At 40.7% G+C, this 17,481-nt stretch overlaps 1 protein-coding gene across 1 annotated transcript in view; it reads right to left on the bottom strand.

Annotated features, from left to right (window-relative positions):
* Positions 1–17,481, bottom strand: part of MYO5C (myosin VC) — a 99,667-nt gene that overhangs the window by 17,464 nt on the left and 64,722 nt on the right. The window contains exons 32-34 of the mRNA XM_060003748.1: positions 7,681–7,779; positions 6,031–6,185; positions 4,024–4,113 (exon numbers count right to left, since the gene is read on the bottom strand). Coding sequence (XP_059859731.1) covers positions 4,024–4,113; positions 6,031–6,185; positions 7,681–7,779 — 344 coding nt within the window. The remainder of the gene's footprint in view (positions 1–4,023; positions 4,114–6,030; positions 6,186–7,680; positions 7,780–17,481) is intronic.

Raw genomic sequence — 17,481 nt, 5'->3', positions numbered from 1 at the left:
AAAGGAGTCAGGAATGTACAGTGGAGAAAGGACAGCCTCTTCAATAAGTGGTGCTGGGAAAACTGGACAGGTACATGTAAAAGTATCAGATTAGGGCTTCCCTGGTGGCGCAGTGGTTGAGAGTCCACCTGCCAATGCAGGGGACGTGGGTTCATGTCCCAGTCCGGGAAGATTCCACATGCCACAGAGCAGCTAGGCCCGTGAGCCATGGCCACTGAACCTGCATGTCCGGAGTCTGTGCTCCGCAACGGGAGAGGCCACAACAGTGAGAGGCCCGCGTACCACACACACAAAAAAATTATGAGATTAGATCGCTCCCTAATACCATACACAAAAATAGGCTCAAAATGGATTAAAGACCTAAATGTAAGGCCAGAAACTATCAAACTCTTAGAGGAAAACATAGGCAGAACACTCTATAACATAAATCACAGCAAGATCCTTTTTGACCCACCTCCTAGAGAAATGGAAACACAAACAAAAATAAACAAATGGGACCTAATGAAACTTCAAAGCATTTGCACAGCAAAAGAAACCATAAATGAGACCAAAAGACAACCCTCACAATGGGAGAAAATATTTGCAAATGAAGCAACTGACAAAGGATTAATCTCCAAAATTTATAAGCAGCTCATGCAGCTCAATAACAAAAAAACAAACAAACCAATCCAAAAATGGGCAGAAGATGTAAACAGACATTTCTCTAAAGAAGATGTACAGACTGCCAACAAACAAATGAAAGAATGCTCAACATCATCAATCATTAGAGAAATGCAAATCAAAACTACAATGAGATATCATCTCACACTGGTCAGAATGGCCATCATCAAAAAATCTAGAAACAGTAAATGCTGGAGAGGATGTGGAGAAAAGGGAACACTCTTGCACTGCTGGTGGGAATGTGAATTGGTACAGCCACTATAGAGAACAGTATGGAGGTTCCTCAAAAAACTACATATAGAACTACAATACGACCCAGCAATCCCACTACTGGGCATATACCCTGAGAAAACCATAATTCAAAAAGAGTCATGCACCAAAATATTCATTGCAGCTCTATTTACAGTAGCCCAGAGATGGAAACAACGTAAGTGTCCATCATCAGATGAATGGATAAAGAAGATGTGGCACATATATACAATGGAATATTACTCAGCCATAAAAAGAAACGAAATTGAGCTATTTGTAATTAGGTGGATGGACCTAGAGTCTGTCATACAGAGTGAAGTAAGTCAGAAAGAGAAAGACAAATACCGTATGCTAACACATATATATGGAATTTAAGAAAAAAAATGTCATGAAGAACCTAGGGGTAAGACAGGAATAAAGACACAGACCTACTAGAGAATGGACTTGAGGATATGGGGAGGGGGAAGGGTAAGCTGTGAGAAAGTGAGAGAGTGGCATGGACATATATACACTACCAAACGTAAAATCGATAGCTAGTGGGAAGCAGCCACATAGCACAGGGAGACCAGCTCGGTGCTTTGTGACCACCTAGAGGGGTGGGATAGGGAGCGTGGGAGGGAGGGAGATGCAAGAGGGAAGAGATATGGGAACATATGTATATGTATAACTGATTCACTTTGTTATAAAGCAGAAACTAACACACCATTGTAAAGCAATTATACTCCAATAAAGATGTAAAAAAAAAAATTAGAATGTAGACATGTAGAAAATTTAAATACTATCTCTACTAATGATATTATAATAAGCTTCTACTATAACTCCTATACTTTAAAACTTAATGTCTGATTTATATCAAATGATTTCTCGATGTTTGTGGTAGCATTTATTTTCTATAACTAACTACACTTGATGCTTAAATGACATGGGTTTGAACTACATGGGTCTACTTACATGTAGATTTTTTCACTAAATATGTACTGTAGTACCACATGATCCACAGTTGATTGAGGATGGGTCAACTGTAAACATTACTGTCCTGTTTATTTCCCTGACAAATATGTGCCTCCAGAGCTACACTACATTGGAAAACAACTCCCATGGAAGCTCACAGAAAAAACTGCAAAGCACCCAAGGAAATGAACTTCTGTAAGAGGTTGGTAGGTGAATAAATGAGATTCATAACTTTATAATTAGAGTATAGACCAATCTGAAATAGTTTAAAATGTGGGTTCTGGGCTGAATATTTGTCCCCCGCTTCAAACTTATATATTGAAGCCCTAACCTCCAGGGTGGCTATATTTGGAGATGGGGTCTCTAAGGAAGTTACTAAGGTTAAATGAAGTAATAGGGTGGGGTCCTGATCTGATAGGATTAGTGTTCTTACAGAAGGAGACAGCAGAGAGCTCAATCTCTCTTTCTACCCCATGCACTGAGGAAAGGCCATGTGACTACATAGTGAGAAGGTGGCTGTCTGCAAGCCCAGAAGTGATCTCTCAACCATGCCTGCACCCTGATCTTGGGCTTCTATCCTCCAGAACTATGAGAAAATAAATTTCTGTTGTTTAGGCCACCTAGTCTGTGCTAGCAGACCAAGCAGAGTAATAAAATATGTTTACCATGTTCAAAGAGATAAAAGAAAAAAAACATTAAGAATAGGACATTATAAAAGGCAGAGGTGAAAAAGAACCATTGAAATTTTAGAAATAAAAATATAGTAATTAAAAACCACTCAGACAGGGACAAGAACATTGTATACATGGCAGAAGGGGGTAAAGAAAGGATTTTTAAAAATGGTGTTGAATAATGCCTCCCATTAAGGCCTCACAGATGCCAGTCTGTCTTAAATGGGCTGGTCTTCTCCCCTCCCCCCAATATTCCTTTTGGTTAGAGGTTGGATTTTCTTTACTTATTTCTCCTTTTATTCAATACTACCAGTAGGATTATTTTTATATTACTTTCTATCCATTGGGACAACTGGCTATCCTCATGGAAGAAGATATGAGATCATTACCTCACATGTCAACTTGGGATAAATAATCATACCAATTTTGGATAAAAGCATAATTATGAACTCTAAATTTGAATTATCAGTTTAGAAGAAAGAATAACTTCATGATCTCAGGGTAGGGAAGAATTTCTTGAAAAAGACATTAAATCAGGTATCATAAAAGAACAGGACTGATAGGTTTAAGTACATCAGAATTCAAAAATTGTGTCTGACAAAGGACTCCATAAGGAAAAGTAGAAGATAAGCCACAATCTACCCATAATATGTAAAGAACTCCTGCAAATCAATAAGAAAAATAATCACCCTTAAGGAAAATGGAGAGCAGATGTGAGTAGGCAATTTAAAAGGCAACCCAACTGACTAGTAAGCACATGAAATGATGCTTGACCTCACTAGTGATCAAGTAATTACAATTTAAGTCAACAAAGTATCATCTTATACCATGAGACTAATAAATAATAAAATGTCTGTCAATACCTACTGTTGGTAAAGGTATGAGACACTGGAACCTTTACATACTACTGGTAGGACTATAAAATGGTATAACCATTTTGCAGAGCAGTGAAAACCCTGAAAGTTATTTTTGCTATTTTAGGTCAATGAAATATTGCTCTGTGAGTACTTGGAGGTGAAGAGCTTCTTTATGATGTCAGCCCCTTGAAAGCAGAGTCAGAATGGCAAAGGATTTGCAGATTATGGAGGAACAATCAGAATCTCATAGTGAGAACAGCTATGAAGAAACAGGCATGTTGAACTAACAGCTGTATTTTAGAGTGATAATACTAAAAACTTCAGAATTTTACAACCAGAAGGAAAATGAAAAATCACAGAATCTACCTCATGAATTTTAAGTCAAGAAAACTGAGGCTTAGTACCATGCTCAAGGTCTATACTTCTTTCTAGAAGTCTTTTTGCCTGTGACTTCCATTCAGTTGGTGATGTGAAGCTGGTCTCCTGGGTAAGGGGGGAGTAAGAAAGCCAGCTGGAGCAGAAGCTGCCCCTGGAGCTGGGCATCCCAATTCCTAACTCCTATGGTGAGTTCTGGCTCATGAGGAGGTAGGAGACTTGCAGTCAGCATAGAACACAGAGTGGGCAGGCAATCCTACCTCTTCTCCACTGTACTGCTTCAGGCAATTGAGGAAATGACAAGTATTGGAAAGCCAAAAGGACAGCATCTCAAAGTCTTCTAAATGTTCCTTTAAAAAACAACAACAACAAGAAAAGACAAAGTTGGATTTTGGTGTTGGATTTGGTACATCTGAGCCAAGAACAGACATATCTTACCTGTTTGGTTAGCTGGTGGCTTTTGACCGAAAAGAATTCCTTTTTTATTCATTAAAGACTGTATTAAATTTCTACTATAAAAATAAGCTCATATTTATTTAGCACGTTGTGGTTTGCAAAGTATTTCTGTACAGGTTATATCACCTGTTATGATGCTTGAAGCAGGCACTGCAGGAATGCCTGAGAAATGTCTCAGTCCTTGCCTTCCAAAGTTCACATTCTGACTGGTAAGACAGACATGACATATATAGGACACAGTTAAACAGGCCGCCAACAGCCTACATGATGGGCATAGACTGTGCTACAAAAGCTCAAAGGATGCAGAGATGATGTGGAACGTGGACAGCTGAGCAAACCGCAGGAGAGAGGTGGGAGGATGTCCTCCTTGAAGGAAAGGGGTGGACAGACAAGAGCTCAGGATCGAGGACTCTGTTGGCAAGAACACCCCCGCTTATGGGGCAGGAAGGAGAGGAATGAGCAAAGGAAGCAGAGGTAATAAAGACCAGAGAGATAAAAGGAAAACTGGGAAAGTCCTGGGATTTGAAAGACAATGTCAGAGCGTTTCAAGGAGATGGTGCTACTGTTCAGTCCACTTAAAGAGAATAAAAATTAAGAAAATACCATTGGATTTAGCAAGAGGAATTACTTGTGATCTTTCTGTGGAGTAATGGAGGTAGAAGCCAGATTGCAAGGGGTGAAAAAAAAAGGCACGGTGGCCAAGCGGGTATGTGGACCAAGTGAGGGTTGCTTTAATGTGCTGTGCACTGGAGGGGGAGGGGTGGGAAGCCACTGAAGAAGCTGAGATGGTAGATGCTGGCAAGGAAGGATTTACACTCCTCATGCCATGTGTCTTTCAGTTTCTAAGTATTTAAACATTCCAGAGCAGCACGATGGGGCAAATACTGTGTGCCCATGACCTGGAACGTAATGCAAGTGTACCCTGAGAAAACCCAATTTATGAAAATACGGACAGGGAAAACATGAATTTATGGAAGTCTCTTCTAAGAACACAATGGTAGCTCCTGTGAAGACAGTGACTATAAAGCACCCAGGACCAAATCAATGTTAGTGTTCTACTCCTAACTCCTGATGAATAATGAATTCTTAGTATAAAATTTGGTGGGAGGGGGGATAGGGGGAAGAATTATCCATGGCCTGATGCACTCACTGTTTTTATTCTTCCCTTTTCCTAGAGTATTTAAAATAGGATTTAATTGCTCACGACTTTTCTAGAACACATATTTTACTAAAAGTGAGATAGGACTTCCCCAACTAAAAAAATTACATATATCTCAAAATCAAACATTACTTCCCATTTGGAAGGGGAATGAAGAATAATGGATCTATATTTTACTGGTCCCTTACATATAGCTTATCTTCGTTTCTGGGCTGAGAATAAAAGTACATACTGTGGTTTTATAAGGGAGAATTACATAAATGCCAAGGGAAGAGATGAGTAATTTTTCAGTCCTTCCCATTCCTTGGCATTCACACTTGTTATCTGGATAGACACCTACTCCTTGCAGCCAGCCCCTCTTTGCAGCCCCGGGGGACAGAAGTGGTGGGGTGGTGGCTACCAGGCTGTAGTCTTGCAGGTAAGGATTTGGGGTCCACTGGCAGATCCCCACCCTTAGGGCTCTCTGACCTAAGTTGTCTTTTCCTAACAGCTTGGATTCTTTTCCTGATTGGGCCTCTGACTGGTTTGAGGAATCATGTGGTTGACCAAAGACTGGAGGTGAAGGATGGGAAAAGTACAGGCAACTGGTCATTCCCACAGGTGTTCCTAAAGTAGCCATGATACCAAGGGCCATGTCAAAGGTAGTTCCTACCTTAACCACCTGCTTGATACCATTAATGGTGCTGTTCATGAGGGACTTGAGCATGTTGGCGTCATTTAGAGAATCTGCGTAGCGTACACACATGAACAGGATGTGAGCTGGCAGCCCGGGGATCATGTTCACCACCACACCGCGGGGCTTCAGGTCTGGAGCAGAGAGAGTCAGTGAGGATTACAGCTGATGATCAGCTCTCCCGATAAGGAACCTATAATGATGGGGCAGGGGTTGTCTGCTTTTCTGTACTTGATGCAGTGCCTGAATGCATAAGGGTGTCTTTTCCCTTGGAGGAGTTCAGGCTGGTGGTTTTCTTGGCAAAAATATACATGCAGGTGCCACCTGCTTCTCTTACTTCTCATTTGCAAAGTACCTTCTCTTTTCTAAGGTTGAATAAAGGACAGAATTTCTTATCTCCAAGGTAACAGAGGAACCCCAGTTCCATGCACCCTCACTTCAGCCTCTATGATGAGGATGGAATATGACCTCAGCAACCACATGCATCTGCCTTGAATAGAGAAAACAGGTACACAGCAGTCCTGCAGAGGAGGACCAGCTGGTCTTGAGGGGAGGAGAATGGCTGGAAGGCAGAGTGGGAATGAAGGGAAGATAGAAACTTTATAGAACAAGTTAAAATAAGCAAACACAGGGCTTCCCTGGTGGCGCAGTGGTTGAGAGTCCGCCTGCCGATGCAGGGGACACGGGTTCGTGCCCTGGTCCAGGAAGATCCCACATGCTGCGGAGTGGCTGGGCCCGTGAGCCATGGCCGCTGAGCCTGCGTGTCCGGAGCCTGTGCTCCACCAAGGGAGAGGCCACAACAGTGAGAGGCCCCCGTACCGCAAAAAAAAAAAAAAAAAAAAAGCAAACACAGACCTCCCCATGCCTGCATTAAGACAGGGGAACAAAGAGGCCCCACAGCTGTGCACCAGTGAGGGTGGAAAGGAAAGGGTAGGGGTGCTCAGGTCCTCTGAGGGGAGTCAATTAGCACAAGAGGAGTAAGGCTACATATGGGCTTTCTGCTTTGAGATGTTACAACCCACTGATAGGGAGGCAGCTTTTCTCCTTTTCCGTGGAAAACCACGTGGTTTTCATGGTGAAGACAGTCTAGTAAGATTGTTTCTAAGACCACCAACCCCAGCGTATGCCCACTGGGAGATTCCTGTAACTGAGGTGTGGCTGGAAAGCCTCCACCATACTGCCTGCAAATAAATTTCTCAGCAGAAGTCAGATGGAACAAAGGAACCACAATTACTTTTTCCATGGCTCCTGTGCTGAGACACAAAGATGAGGAGATGTGTCTTCTACCCTGACCATGTGATGAGACTTGGGAAGAGGTTAGGGCAGCGCTTCTCAACTGAAGGCAAGGTACCCCCAGAGGGCATCTGGCAATGTCTGGAGGCATTTCTTATTGTCGTGGCTAGGGGTTGCTACTGGCTTCTACAGAATAGAAGCCAACGACACTGCTCAATATTCTACAGTGCAAAGCCCCTCCCCACCCCAAACAAAGAATTACGTGGTCAACAGTGGTGAGGCTGAGAAGAAGCAGTGGAGGAAGAAGAGGAAATACCCCTGCCCAAGATCGTAGCAATGGCTGATGCTCAAGTTCTCAAAGATAGAGCGAAGATTCAGAGTTCCAGGTTTCACTACCAAGAATGAGGTTTTGGATGAGCTTGGCCTCGTCTTCTCTCTTGTATTCCAGCATTCCAAGGTACTCCTTGGGTCCTGAGGACAGGTGCACATCATTGGCTGTAGGCAGAGGCAAACAATCAACTAAATACACAAAAACAACTTTCACCAGCATTATCATGAGACTACTCTGTCTCTTTCCATCCCATACTGGCTGGTTTGCCCATGAACTCCTGTGGCTTTCTGATAAATGCAAACTTTATTAAATCCTGAAGAATTTCTTCTGGTAGTGATTCTTATCTGTGAGTATATCAATGAGTACAGCTGCTGGTATATATCCTCATGAGCACCTGGTATATATCCAGCACAGTGGGGATATGAAAACAATCCAAGATGATGCTCTTGCCTTCAGGACACTGACATTACAGTTAAAGAAAGGAGATTCACAAAACATGTGGTGTGCAAAACACCAAACTGCATGATCCCAAGGTGGCTGGCCTAGCTTCCTATGTGCCATCACAAGGTGCCACAAACTCAGTAGCATAAAGCACAATTTTAAAAAAATTATAATTAAAAAAGTTTCACATTTCTGGAGGTCATAGACTGAAATAGATCTTACACTGCTAAAATCAAAGTGTCAGCAGAGCTGTGTTTCTTCTGGAGGCTCTAGGGGAGAACTCATTTCTTGCCTTTTCCAGCTTCTAGAGGCTGCCCACATGATTTGGCTTGTGGCCACATCACCCTGACCTCTGCTTCTATCACCACATCTTTCTCTCTCTGCTTATATTGTCATATCACCTTCTCTCACCTTGTCATTCCTGCCTCTCTTATAAGGTCTTTTGTGATTATTGTACATTGAATCCACCTGTATAGTCCAGGCGACTCTCCCCAACTCAAGACCCTTCACTTAATCACATCTGCAAAGTCCCTTCTGCCATGTAAGGTAACATATTCACAGGCTCTGGGGATTGGGACATGGACATCTCTGGGTGGGCCACAGTCTGCCCTCTGGTCCCCAAAGATTCATGTTCATTCTGGGAGGAGGAGATGTACACAGAAGCATAGGTTAGAGAGTCAGAAAGACTTTAAAGATGCCATGCTGCTGAATTCGAAGATGGTGGAGGAAGCCCATAAGTCAGTAAAAGTGGGTGGCTTCTAGAAGAAGGAAAAGGCAAGAACAGAATCTCCCCCTAAAGCCTACAGAAGCCCTGCTGACATGTTGACTTTAACCCTGTGAAGACCATTTTGAACTTCTGACCTCTAGAACTGTAAGACTTGTGTTTTATTAAGCCACTAATTTTATGGTGATCTGTTAGGCAGCCATAGGAAATAAATACAGGGGACATAAGACTTTACGCATAGGTAGGTTGGAACTGTTGAAAAATTCTTCTTGAAGGAGGCAGCACTCCAGTTGGGCCAAGAAAAGTGAGTAGGCTCTGATGGATGACAAAGAAGATAATCCAGGTAAAGAGTTAACAGAACTCTCTCTTCTACTGCATGAGAGTCTGTCCTGTTGACTTACTAGCTCTGTTCCCTTGGAGACTGATAAAGGTAGAATGTTAACTGTTTTACTAAGCAACCTGCTTATGCTAAGAATAACCTCTGATTGCTGAACTGCATCTGGACTGGGAAGAACAATAAATGAAGCAGAAATACATGATAAGAACATCATACTTTGGGTATTCTTAAGTGTGGTCACTTGTACCTGACCATATTCCTTGGGAGCTAGTGCCACCTATGGAGTGTCCAAAAGGTACTGGCTTCCTGACAGCCATGTGAATGAGCTTGGAGACAGGCACTCCAGCCCCAGCTAAGCCTTCAGATGACTGCATCCCTGCTGATGACTTCACTGTAACTCAGAGCGAGGACCACCCAGCTAAGCCACTTATGGATTCTTGACCTTCAGAACTGTGTTTTTTTTTTTTTACATCTTCATTGGAGTATAATTGCTTTACAATGGTGTGTTAGTTTCTGCTTTATAACAAAGTGAATCAGTTATACATATACATATGTTTCCATATCTCTTCCCTCTTGCATCTCCCTCCCTATCCCACCCCTCTAGGTGGTCACAAAGCACCGAGCTGATCTCCCTGTGCTATGTGGCTGCTTCCCACTAGCTATCTATTTTACGTTTGGTAGTGTATGTATGTCCATGCCACTCTCTCACTTTGTCACAGCTTACCCTTCCCCCTCCCCATATCCTCAACTCCATTCTCTAGTAGGTCTGTGTCTTTATTCCTGTCTTACCCCTAGGTTCTTCATGACATTTTTTTCCCTTAGATTCCATATATATGTGTTAGCATACGGTATTTGTCCTTCTCTTTCTGACTTACTTCACTCTGTATGACAGACTCTAGGTCCACCCACCTCACTGCAAATAACTCAATTTCGTTTCTTTTTATGGCTGAGTAATATGCCATTGTATATATGTGCCACATCTTCTTTATCCATTCATCAGATGATGGACACTTAGGCTGAGAAACTGTTTTTTTTTTTTTTTTACATCTTTATTGGAGTATAATTGCTTTACAATGGTGTGTTAGTTTCTTCTGTATAACAAAGTGAATCAGCTATACATATACATGTAACCCCATATCTCCTCCCTCTTGCATCTCCCTCCCACCCTCCCCCATCTCACCCCTCTAGGTGGTCACAAAGCACCGAGATGATCTCCCTGTGCTACGCAGCTGCTTCCCACTAGCTATCTATTTTACATTTGGTAGTATATATAAGTCCATGCCACTCTCTCACTTCATCCCAGCTTACCCTTCCCCTTCCCCATGTCCTTAAGTCCATTCTCTACATCTGCGTCTTTATTCCTGCTAAATTTTGGGATAGTTTGTTATATGACGATAGATACATGATACAGGAAGGAAAGCTGATGTATTCCACTTTAGACACACTGGGTTGGAGGTGATAATAGAAAGGTGAAGGAGTAGTCTTAGAGGCAAAAAGGGACTGGGACTCAGGAAAAGTGAGGAATGGCAGGTGGATTTTGGAAGTCCTTATGTAGCGATGGCAGTTCCTTCATTCATTCCAACAATGGGGACACCACTGGGCAATGGGAAGGACAGACATGGTCTCTGCCCTCATGAGGGCAGACTGACCTTTATCATTAATTATTGAAGCGGAAAGATCCTCATTTTTGTTTTGGACATATTAAATGTGAGGTGAGAGCTGAATAAATAATAGTAAAGGAGCTTTTCAAAGAAAGGAATATAGTAAAAAGAACAGAGAACTGAAGATACAGCCTTAGTGATAAAGGTTGGGAGGAAGAAGCAATACTGAACAAAAGAGTAAAGGGAATTAGAAGAGAGAAGTCAGAAAAGTTCAGTGACACAGAAGCGGGTGAAGGGAGAGAGACCTTCAAGATGGTAGAGAAGTAAGACGTGATCACCTTCCTCCCCACAAATACACCAGAAATACATCTACATGTGGAACAACTCCTACAGAACACCTACTGAATGCTGGCAGAAGACCTCAGACTTTCCAAAAGATATATATATAAATTTTTTCCTTTTCCTCTTTTTGCGAGTGTGTATGTGTATGCTTCTTTGTGTGATTTTGTCTGTATAGCTTTGCTTTTTCCATTTGTCCCAGCATTCTGTCTGTCCATTTTTGTTTTTGTTTTTTTGTATAGTTTTTAGAGCTTGTTATCATTGCTGGATTTGTTTTTTTTTTTTTTTTTTTTTTTTTTGCAGTACGCGGGCCTCTCACTGTTGTGGCCTCTCCCATTGCAGAGCACAAGTTCTGGACGCGCAGGCTCAGCAGCCATGGCTCACGAGCCCAGCCGCTCCGCGCATGTGGCATCTTCCTGGACCGGGGCACGAACCCGTGTCCCCTGCATCGGCAGGCAGACTCTCAACCACTGCACCACCAGGGAAGCCCTGTATTTGTTTTTTGGTTTGGTTGCTCTCTTCTTTCTTTCTTTTTTTTTAAATTACTTTTTAATTTTAAAAAATTTTTAATAATTTAACTTTTTATTTTAATAACTTTTTTTCTTTCTTTCTTTTGTTCTCCCTTTTCTTCTGAGCCGTGTGGCTGACAGCATCTTGGTGCTCCAGCCAGGTGTAAGGCCTGTGCCTCTGAGGTGGGATAGCCGAGTTTAGGACATTGGTCCACCAGATACTTCCCGTCTCCATGTAATATCAAACGGCGAAACATCTCCGAGAGATCTCCATCTCAACGCTAAGACCCAGCTTCACTCAACAACCAGCAAGCTACAGTGCTGGACACCCTATGCCAAACAACTAGCAAGACAGGAACACAACCCCACCCAATAGCAGAGAGGCTGCCTAAAATCATAATAAGGTCTCAGGTACCCTAAAACATACCACTGGACACAGTCCTGCCCACCAGAAAGACAAGATCCAGCCTCATCCACCATAACACAGGCACCAATCCCTTCCACCAGGAAGCCTACACAACCCACTGAACCAACCTCACCCACTGGGGGCAGACATCGAAAACAACAGGAACTATGAACCTGCAGTCTGTGAAAAGGAGACCCCAAACACAGTAAATAAGTTAAGCAAAATAAGAAGACAGAGAAACACACAGCAGATGAAGGAGTAAGGTAAAAACCCACCAGACCAAACAAATGAAGAGGAAACAGGCAGTCTACCTGAAAAAGAATTCAGAGTAATGATAGTAAAGTTGATCCAAAATCTTGGAAACAGAATGGAGAAAATACAAGAAATGTTTAACAAGGACCTAGAAGAACTAAAGCAAACAATGATGAACAACACAATAAATGAAATTAACAATTCTCTAGAAGGAATCAATAGCAGAATAACTGAGGCAGAAGAATGGATAAGTGACCTGGAAGATAAAATAGTGGAAATAACTGCTGCAGAGCAGAATAAAGAATGAAAAGAACAGAGGAGAGTCTCAGAGACCTCTGGGACAACATCAAACATACCATCATTTGAATTACAGGGGTCCCAGAAGAAGAAGAGAAAAAGAAAGGGACTGAGAAAATATTTGAAGAGATTATAGTTGAAAACTTCCCTAATATGGGAAAGGAAATAGTCAATCAAGTCCAGGAAGCACAGAGAGTCCCATGCAGGACACATCCAAGGAGAAACATGCTAGGACACATATTAATCAAACTTTCAAAAATTAACATCAAAGAAAAAATATTAAAAGCAGCAAGGGAAAAACAACAAAAACATACAAGGGAATCCCCATAAGGTTAACAGCTGATCTTTCAGCAGAAACTCTGCCAGCCAGAGGGAGTGGCATGACATATTTAAAGTGATGACAGGGAAAAACCTACAACCAAGATTACTCTACCCAGCAAGGATCTCATTCAGATTCGACAGAAAAATTGAAACCTTTACAGACAAGCAAAAGCTAAGAGAATTCATCACCACCAAACCAGCTTTACAACAAATGCTAAAGGAACTTCTCTAGGCAGGAAACACAAGACAAGGAAAAGATCTAAAATAACAAACCCAAAACAATTAAGAAAATGGTAATAGGAACAAACATACTGATAACTACCTTAAATGTAAATGGATTAAATGCACCAACCAAAAGACATAGACTGGCTGAATGGATACAATAACAGGACTCATATATATGCTGTCTACAAGAGACCCACTTCAGACCTAGGGACACATACAGACTGAAAGTGAGGGGATGGAAAAAGTTATTCCATGCAAATGGAAAGCAAAAGAAAGCTGGAGTAGCAATTCTCATATCAGACAAAATAGACTTTAAAACAAAGACTATTACAAGAGACAAAGAAGGACACTATGTAACGATCAAGGGATCAATCAGAGAAGAAGACATAACAATTGTAAACATTTATGCACCCAACATAGGAGCACCTCAATACATAAGGCAACTGCTAACAGCCATAAAAGGGGAAATCGACAGTAACACAATCATAGTAGGGAACTTCAATACCCTGCTTTCACCAATGGACAGATCATCCAAAATGAAAATAAATAAGGAAACACAAGCTTTAAATGATGCATTAAACACGATGGACTTAATTGATATTTATAGGACATTCCATCCAAAAACAACAGAATACACTTTCTTCTCAAGTGCTCATAGAACATTCTCCAGGATAGATCATGTCTTGGGTCACAAATGAAGCGCCGGTAAATTTAAGAAAATTGAAATTGTATCAAGTATCTTATCCAACCATGACTATCAATTACAGGGAAAAAATCTGTAAAAAATACAAACACATGGAGGCTAAACAACAAACTACTAAATAACCAAGAGATCACTGAAGAAGTCAAAGAGGAAATCAAAAAATACCTAGAAACAAATGACAATGAAAACACAATGACCCAAAACCTATGGGATGCAGCAAAAGCAGTTCTAAGAGGGAAGTTTATAGCAATACAATCCTACCTTAAGAAACAAGAAACATCTCAAATAAACAACCCAACCTTACAACTAAAGCAATTAGAGAAAGAAGAACAAAAAAACCCCAAACCTAGCAGAAGGAAAGAAATCATAAAGATCAGATCAGAAATAAATGAAAAAGAAATGAAGGAAACAACGGCAAAGATCAATAAACTAAAAGCTGGTTTTTTGACAAGATAAACAAAATTGATAAACCATTAGCTAGACTCATCAAGGAAAAAAGGGAGAAGACTCAAATCAATAGAATTAGAAATGAAAAAGCAGAAGTAACAACTGACACTGCAAAAATACAAAGGATCATGAGGGATTACTACAAGCAACTGTATACCAATAAAATGGACAACCTGGAATAAATGGACAAATTCTTAGAAAAGCACAACCTTCTGAGACTGAACCAGGAAGAAATAGAAAATATAAACAGACCAGTCACAAACACTGAAGTTGAGACTGTGATTAAAAATCTTCCAATAACCAAAAGCCCAGGACCAGATGGCTTCACAGGTGAATTCTATCAAATATTTAGAGAAGAGCTAACACCTGTCCTTCTCAAACTCTTCCAAAATATAGCAGAGGGAGGAACACTCCCAAACTCATTCTATGAGGCCACAATCACCCTGATACTAAAACCAGACAAAGATGTCACAAAGAAAGAAAACTACAGGCCAATATCACTGATGAACATAGATGCAAAAGTTCTCAGCAAAATACTAGCAAACAGAATCCAACAGCACATTAAAAGGATCATACACCATGATCAAGTGGGGTTTATCCCAGGAATGCAAGGATTATTCAAAATATGCAAATCAATCAATACGATAAACCATATTAAAAAATTGAAGGAGAAAAACTATATGATCATCTCAATAGATGCAGAAAAACCTTTCAACAAAATTCAACACACATTTATGATAAAAACCCTCCAGAAAGCAGGCATAGAGGGAACTTACCTCAACATAATGAATGCCATATGTGACAAACCCACAGCCAACATCATTTTCAATGGTGAAAAACTGAAACCATTTCCTCTAAGATCAGGAACAAGACAAGGTTGCCCACTCTCACCACTCTTATTCAACATAGTTTTGGAAGTTTTAGCCACAGCAATCAGAAGAAAAAGAAATAAAAGGAATCCAAATCAGAAAAGAAGAAGTAAAACTGTCACTGTTTGCAGAAGACATGATACTATACATAGAGAATCCTAAAGATGCTACCAGAAAACTACTAGAGCTAATCAATGAATTTGGTAAAGTAGCAGGATACAAAATTAATGCATTAATGAAATCTCTTGCATTCCTATACACTAATGATGAAAAATCGGAAGGAGAAATTAAGGAAACACTCCCATTTACCATTGCAACAAAAATAATAAAATATCTAGGAATAAACCTACCTAAGGAGACAAAAGACCTGTATGCAGAAAATTATAAGACACTGATGAAAGAAATTAAAGATGATACAAACAGATGGAGAGATATACCATGTTCTTGGACTGGAAGAATCAACACTGTGAAAATGACTCTACTACCCAAAGCAATCTGCAGATTCAATGCAATCCCTATCAAACTACCAATGGCATTTTTCACAGAACTAGAACAACAAATCTCACAATTTGTATGGAGACACAAAAGATCCTGAATAGCCAAAGCAATCTTGAGAAAGAAAAACGGAGCTGGAGGAATCAGCCTCCCGGACTTCAGATTATACTACTTAAAGTTACAGTAATCAAGACAGTATGGTACTGGCACAAAAACAGGAATATAGGTCAATGGAACAGGATAGAAAGCCCAGAGATAAGCCCATGCACATATTGTCACCTTATTTTTGATAAAGGAGGCAAGAATACATGATGGAAAAAAGACAGCCTCTTCAATAAGTGGTGCTGGCAAAACTGGACAGCTACATGTAAAAGAATGAAATTAGGACACTCCCTAACACCATACACAAAAATAAACTCAAAATGGATTAAAGACCTAAATGTAAGGCCAGACACTATCAAACTCTTAGAGGAAAACATAGGCAGAACACTCTATGACGTAAATCACAGCAAGATCCTTTTCCACCCATCTCCTAAAGATATGGAAATAAAAACAAACAAATGGGACCTAATGAAACTTAAAAGCTTTTGCACAGCAAAGGAAACCATAAACAAGACCAAAAGACAACCCTCACAATGGGAGAAAATATTTGCAAATGCAGCAACTGACAAAGGATTAATCTCCAAAATTTACAAGCAGCTCACACAGCTCAATAACAAAAAAACAAACAACCCAATCCAAAAATGGGCAGAAGACCTAAACAGACATTTCTCCAAAGAAGATATACAGATTGCCAACAAACACATGAAAGAATGCTCAACATCATTAATCATTGGAGAAATGCAAATCAAAACTACAATGAGAGATCATCTCACACCGGTCAGAATGGCCATCATCAGAAAGTCTAGAAACAATAAATGCTGGAGAGGGTGTGGAGAAAAGGGAACATTCTTTCACTGTTGGTGGGAATGTAAATTGATACAGCCACTATGGAGATCAGTATGGAGGTACTTAAAAAACTAAAAATAGAACTACCATGTGACCCAGCAATCCCACTACTGGGCATATACCCTGAGAAAACCATAATTCAAAGAGTCATGTACCAAAATGTTCATTGCAGCTCTATTTACAATAGCCAGGACATGGAGGCAACCTAGGTGTCCATCATCGGATGAATGGATAGAGAAGATGTGGCCCACGTATACAATGGAATATTACTCAGCCATGAAAAGAAATGAAATTGAGATATTTGTAGTGAGGTGGATGGACCTAGAGTCTGTCATACAGAGTGACGTAAGTCAGAAAGGAAAAAAAATACCATATGCTAACACATATATATGGAATCTAAGAGAAAAAAAAAATGTCATGAAGAACCTAGGGGTAAGATGGGAATAAAGACACAGACCTACTAGAGAATGGACTTGAGGATATGGGGAGGGGGAAGGGTAAGCTGTGACAAAGTGAGAGAGTGGCATGGACATATATACACTACCAAACGTAAAACAGATAGCTAGTGGGAAGCAGCCGCATAGCACGGGGAGATCAGCTCGGTGGTGTGGGGGTGGGATAGGGAGGGTGGGAGGAAGGGAGATGCAAGAGGGAAGAGATATGGGAACATATGTATATGTATAACTGATTCACTTTGTTATAAAGCAGAAACTAACACACCATTGTAAAGCAATTATACTCCAATGAAGATGTTAAAAAAAAAAAAAAGTCATGTACCACAATGTTCATTGCAGCTCTATTTACAATAGCCAGGACATGGAAGCAACCTAAGTGCCCATCAGCAGATGAATGGACAAAGAAGATGTGGCACATATATACAATGGAATATTACTCAGCCATAAAAAGAAATAAAATTGAGTTATTTGTAGTGAGGTGGATGGACGTAGATTCT

Source organism: Delphinus delphis, chromosome 2, assembly GCF_949987515.2.
Source record: "Delphinus delphis chromosome 2, mDelDel1.2, whole genome shotgun sequence".
NCBI classification, from domain to species: domain Eukaryota; kingdom Metazoa; phylum Chordata; class Mammalia; order Artiodactyla; family Delphinidae; genus Delphinus; species Delphinus delphis.
The sequence above is the reverse complement of the archived record's forward strand: the minus strand, read 5'-3'. Positions and strand labels throughout refer to the sequence as shown.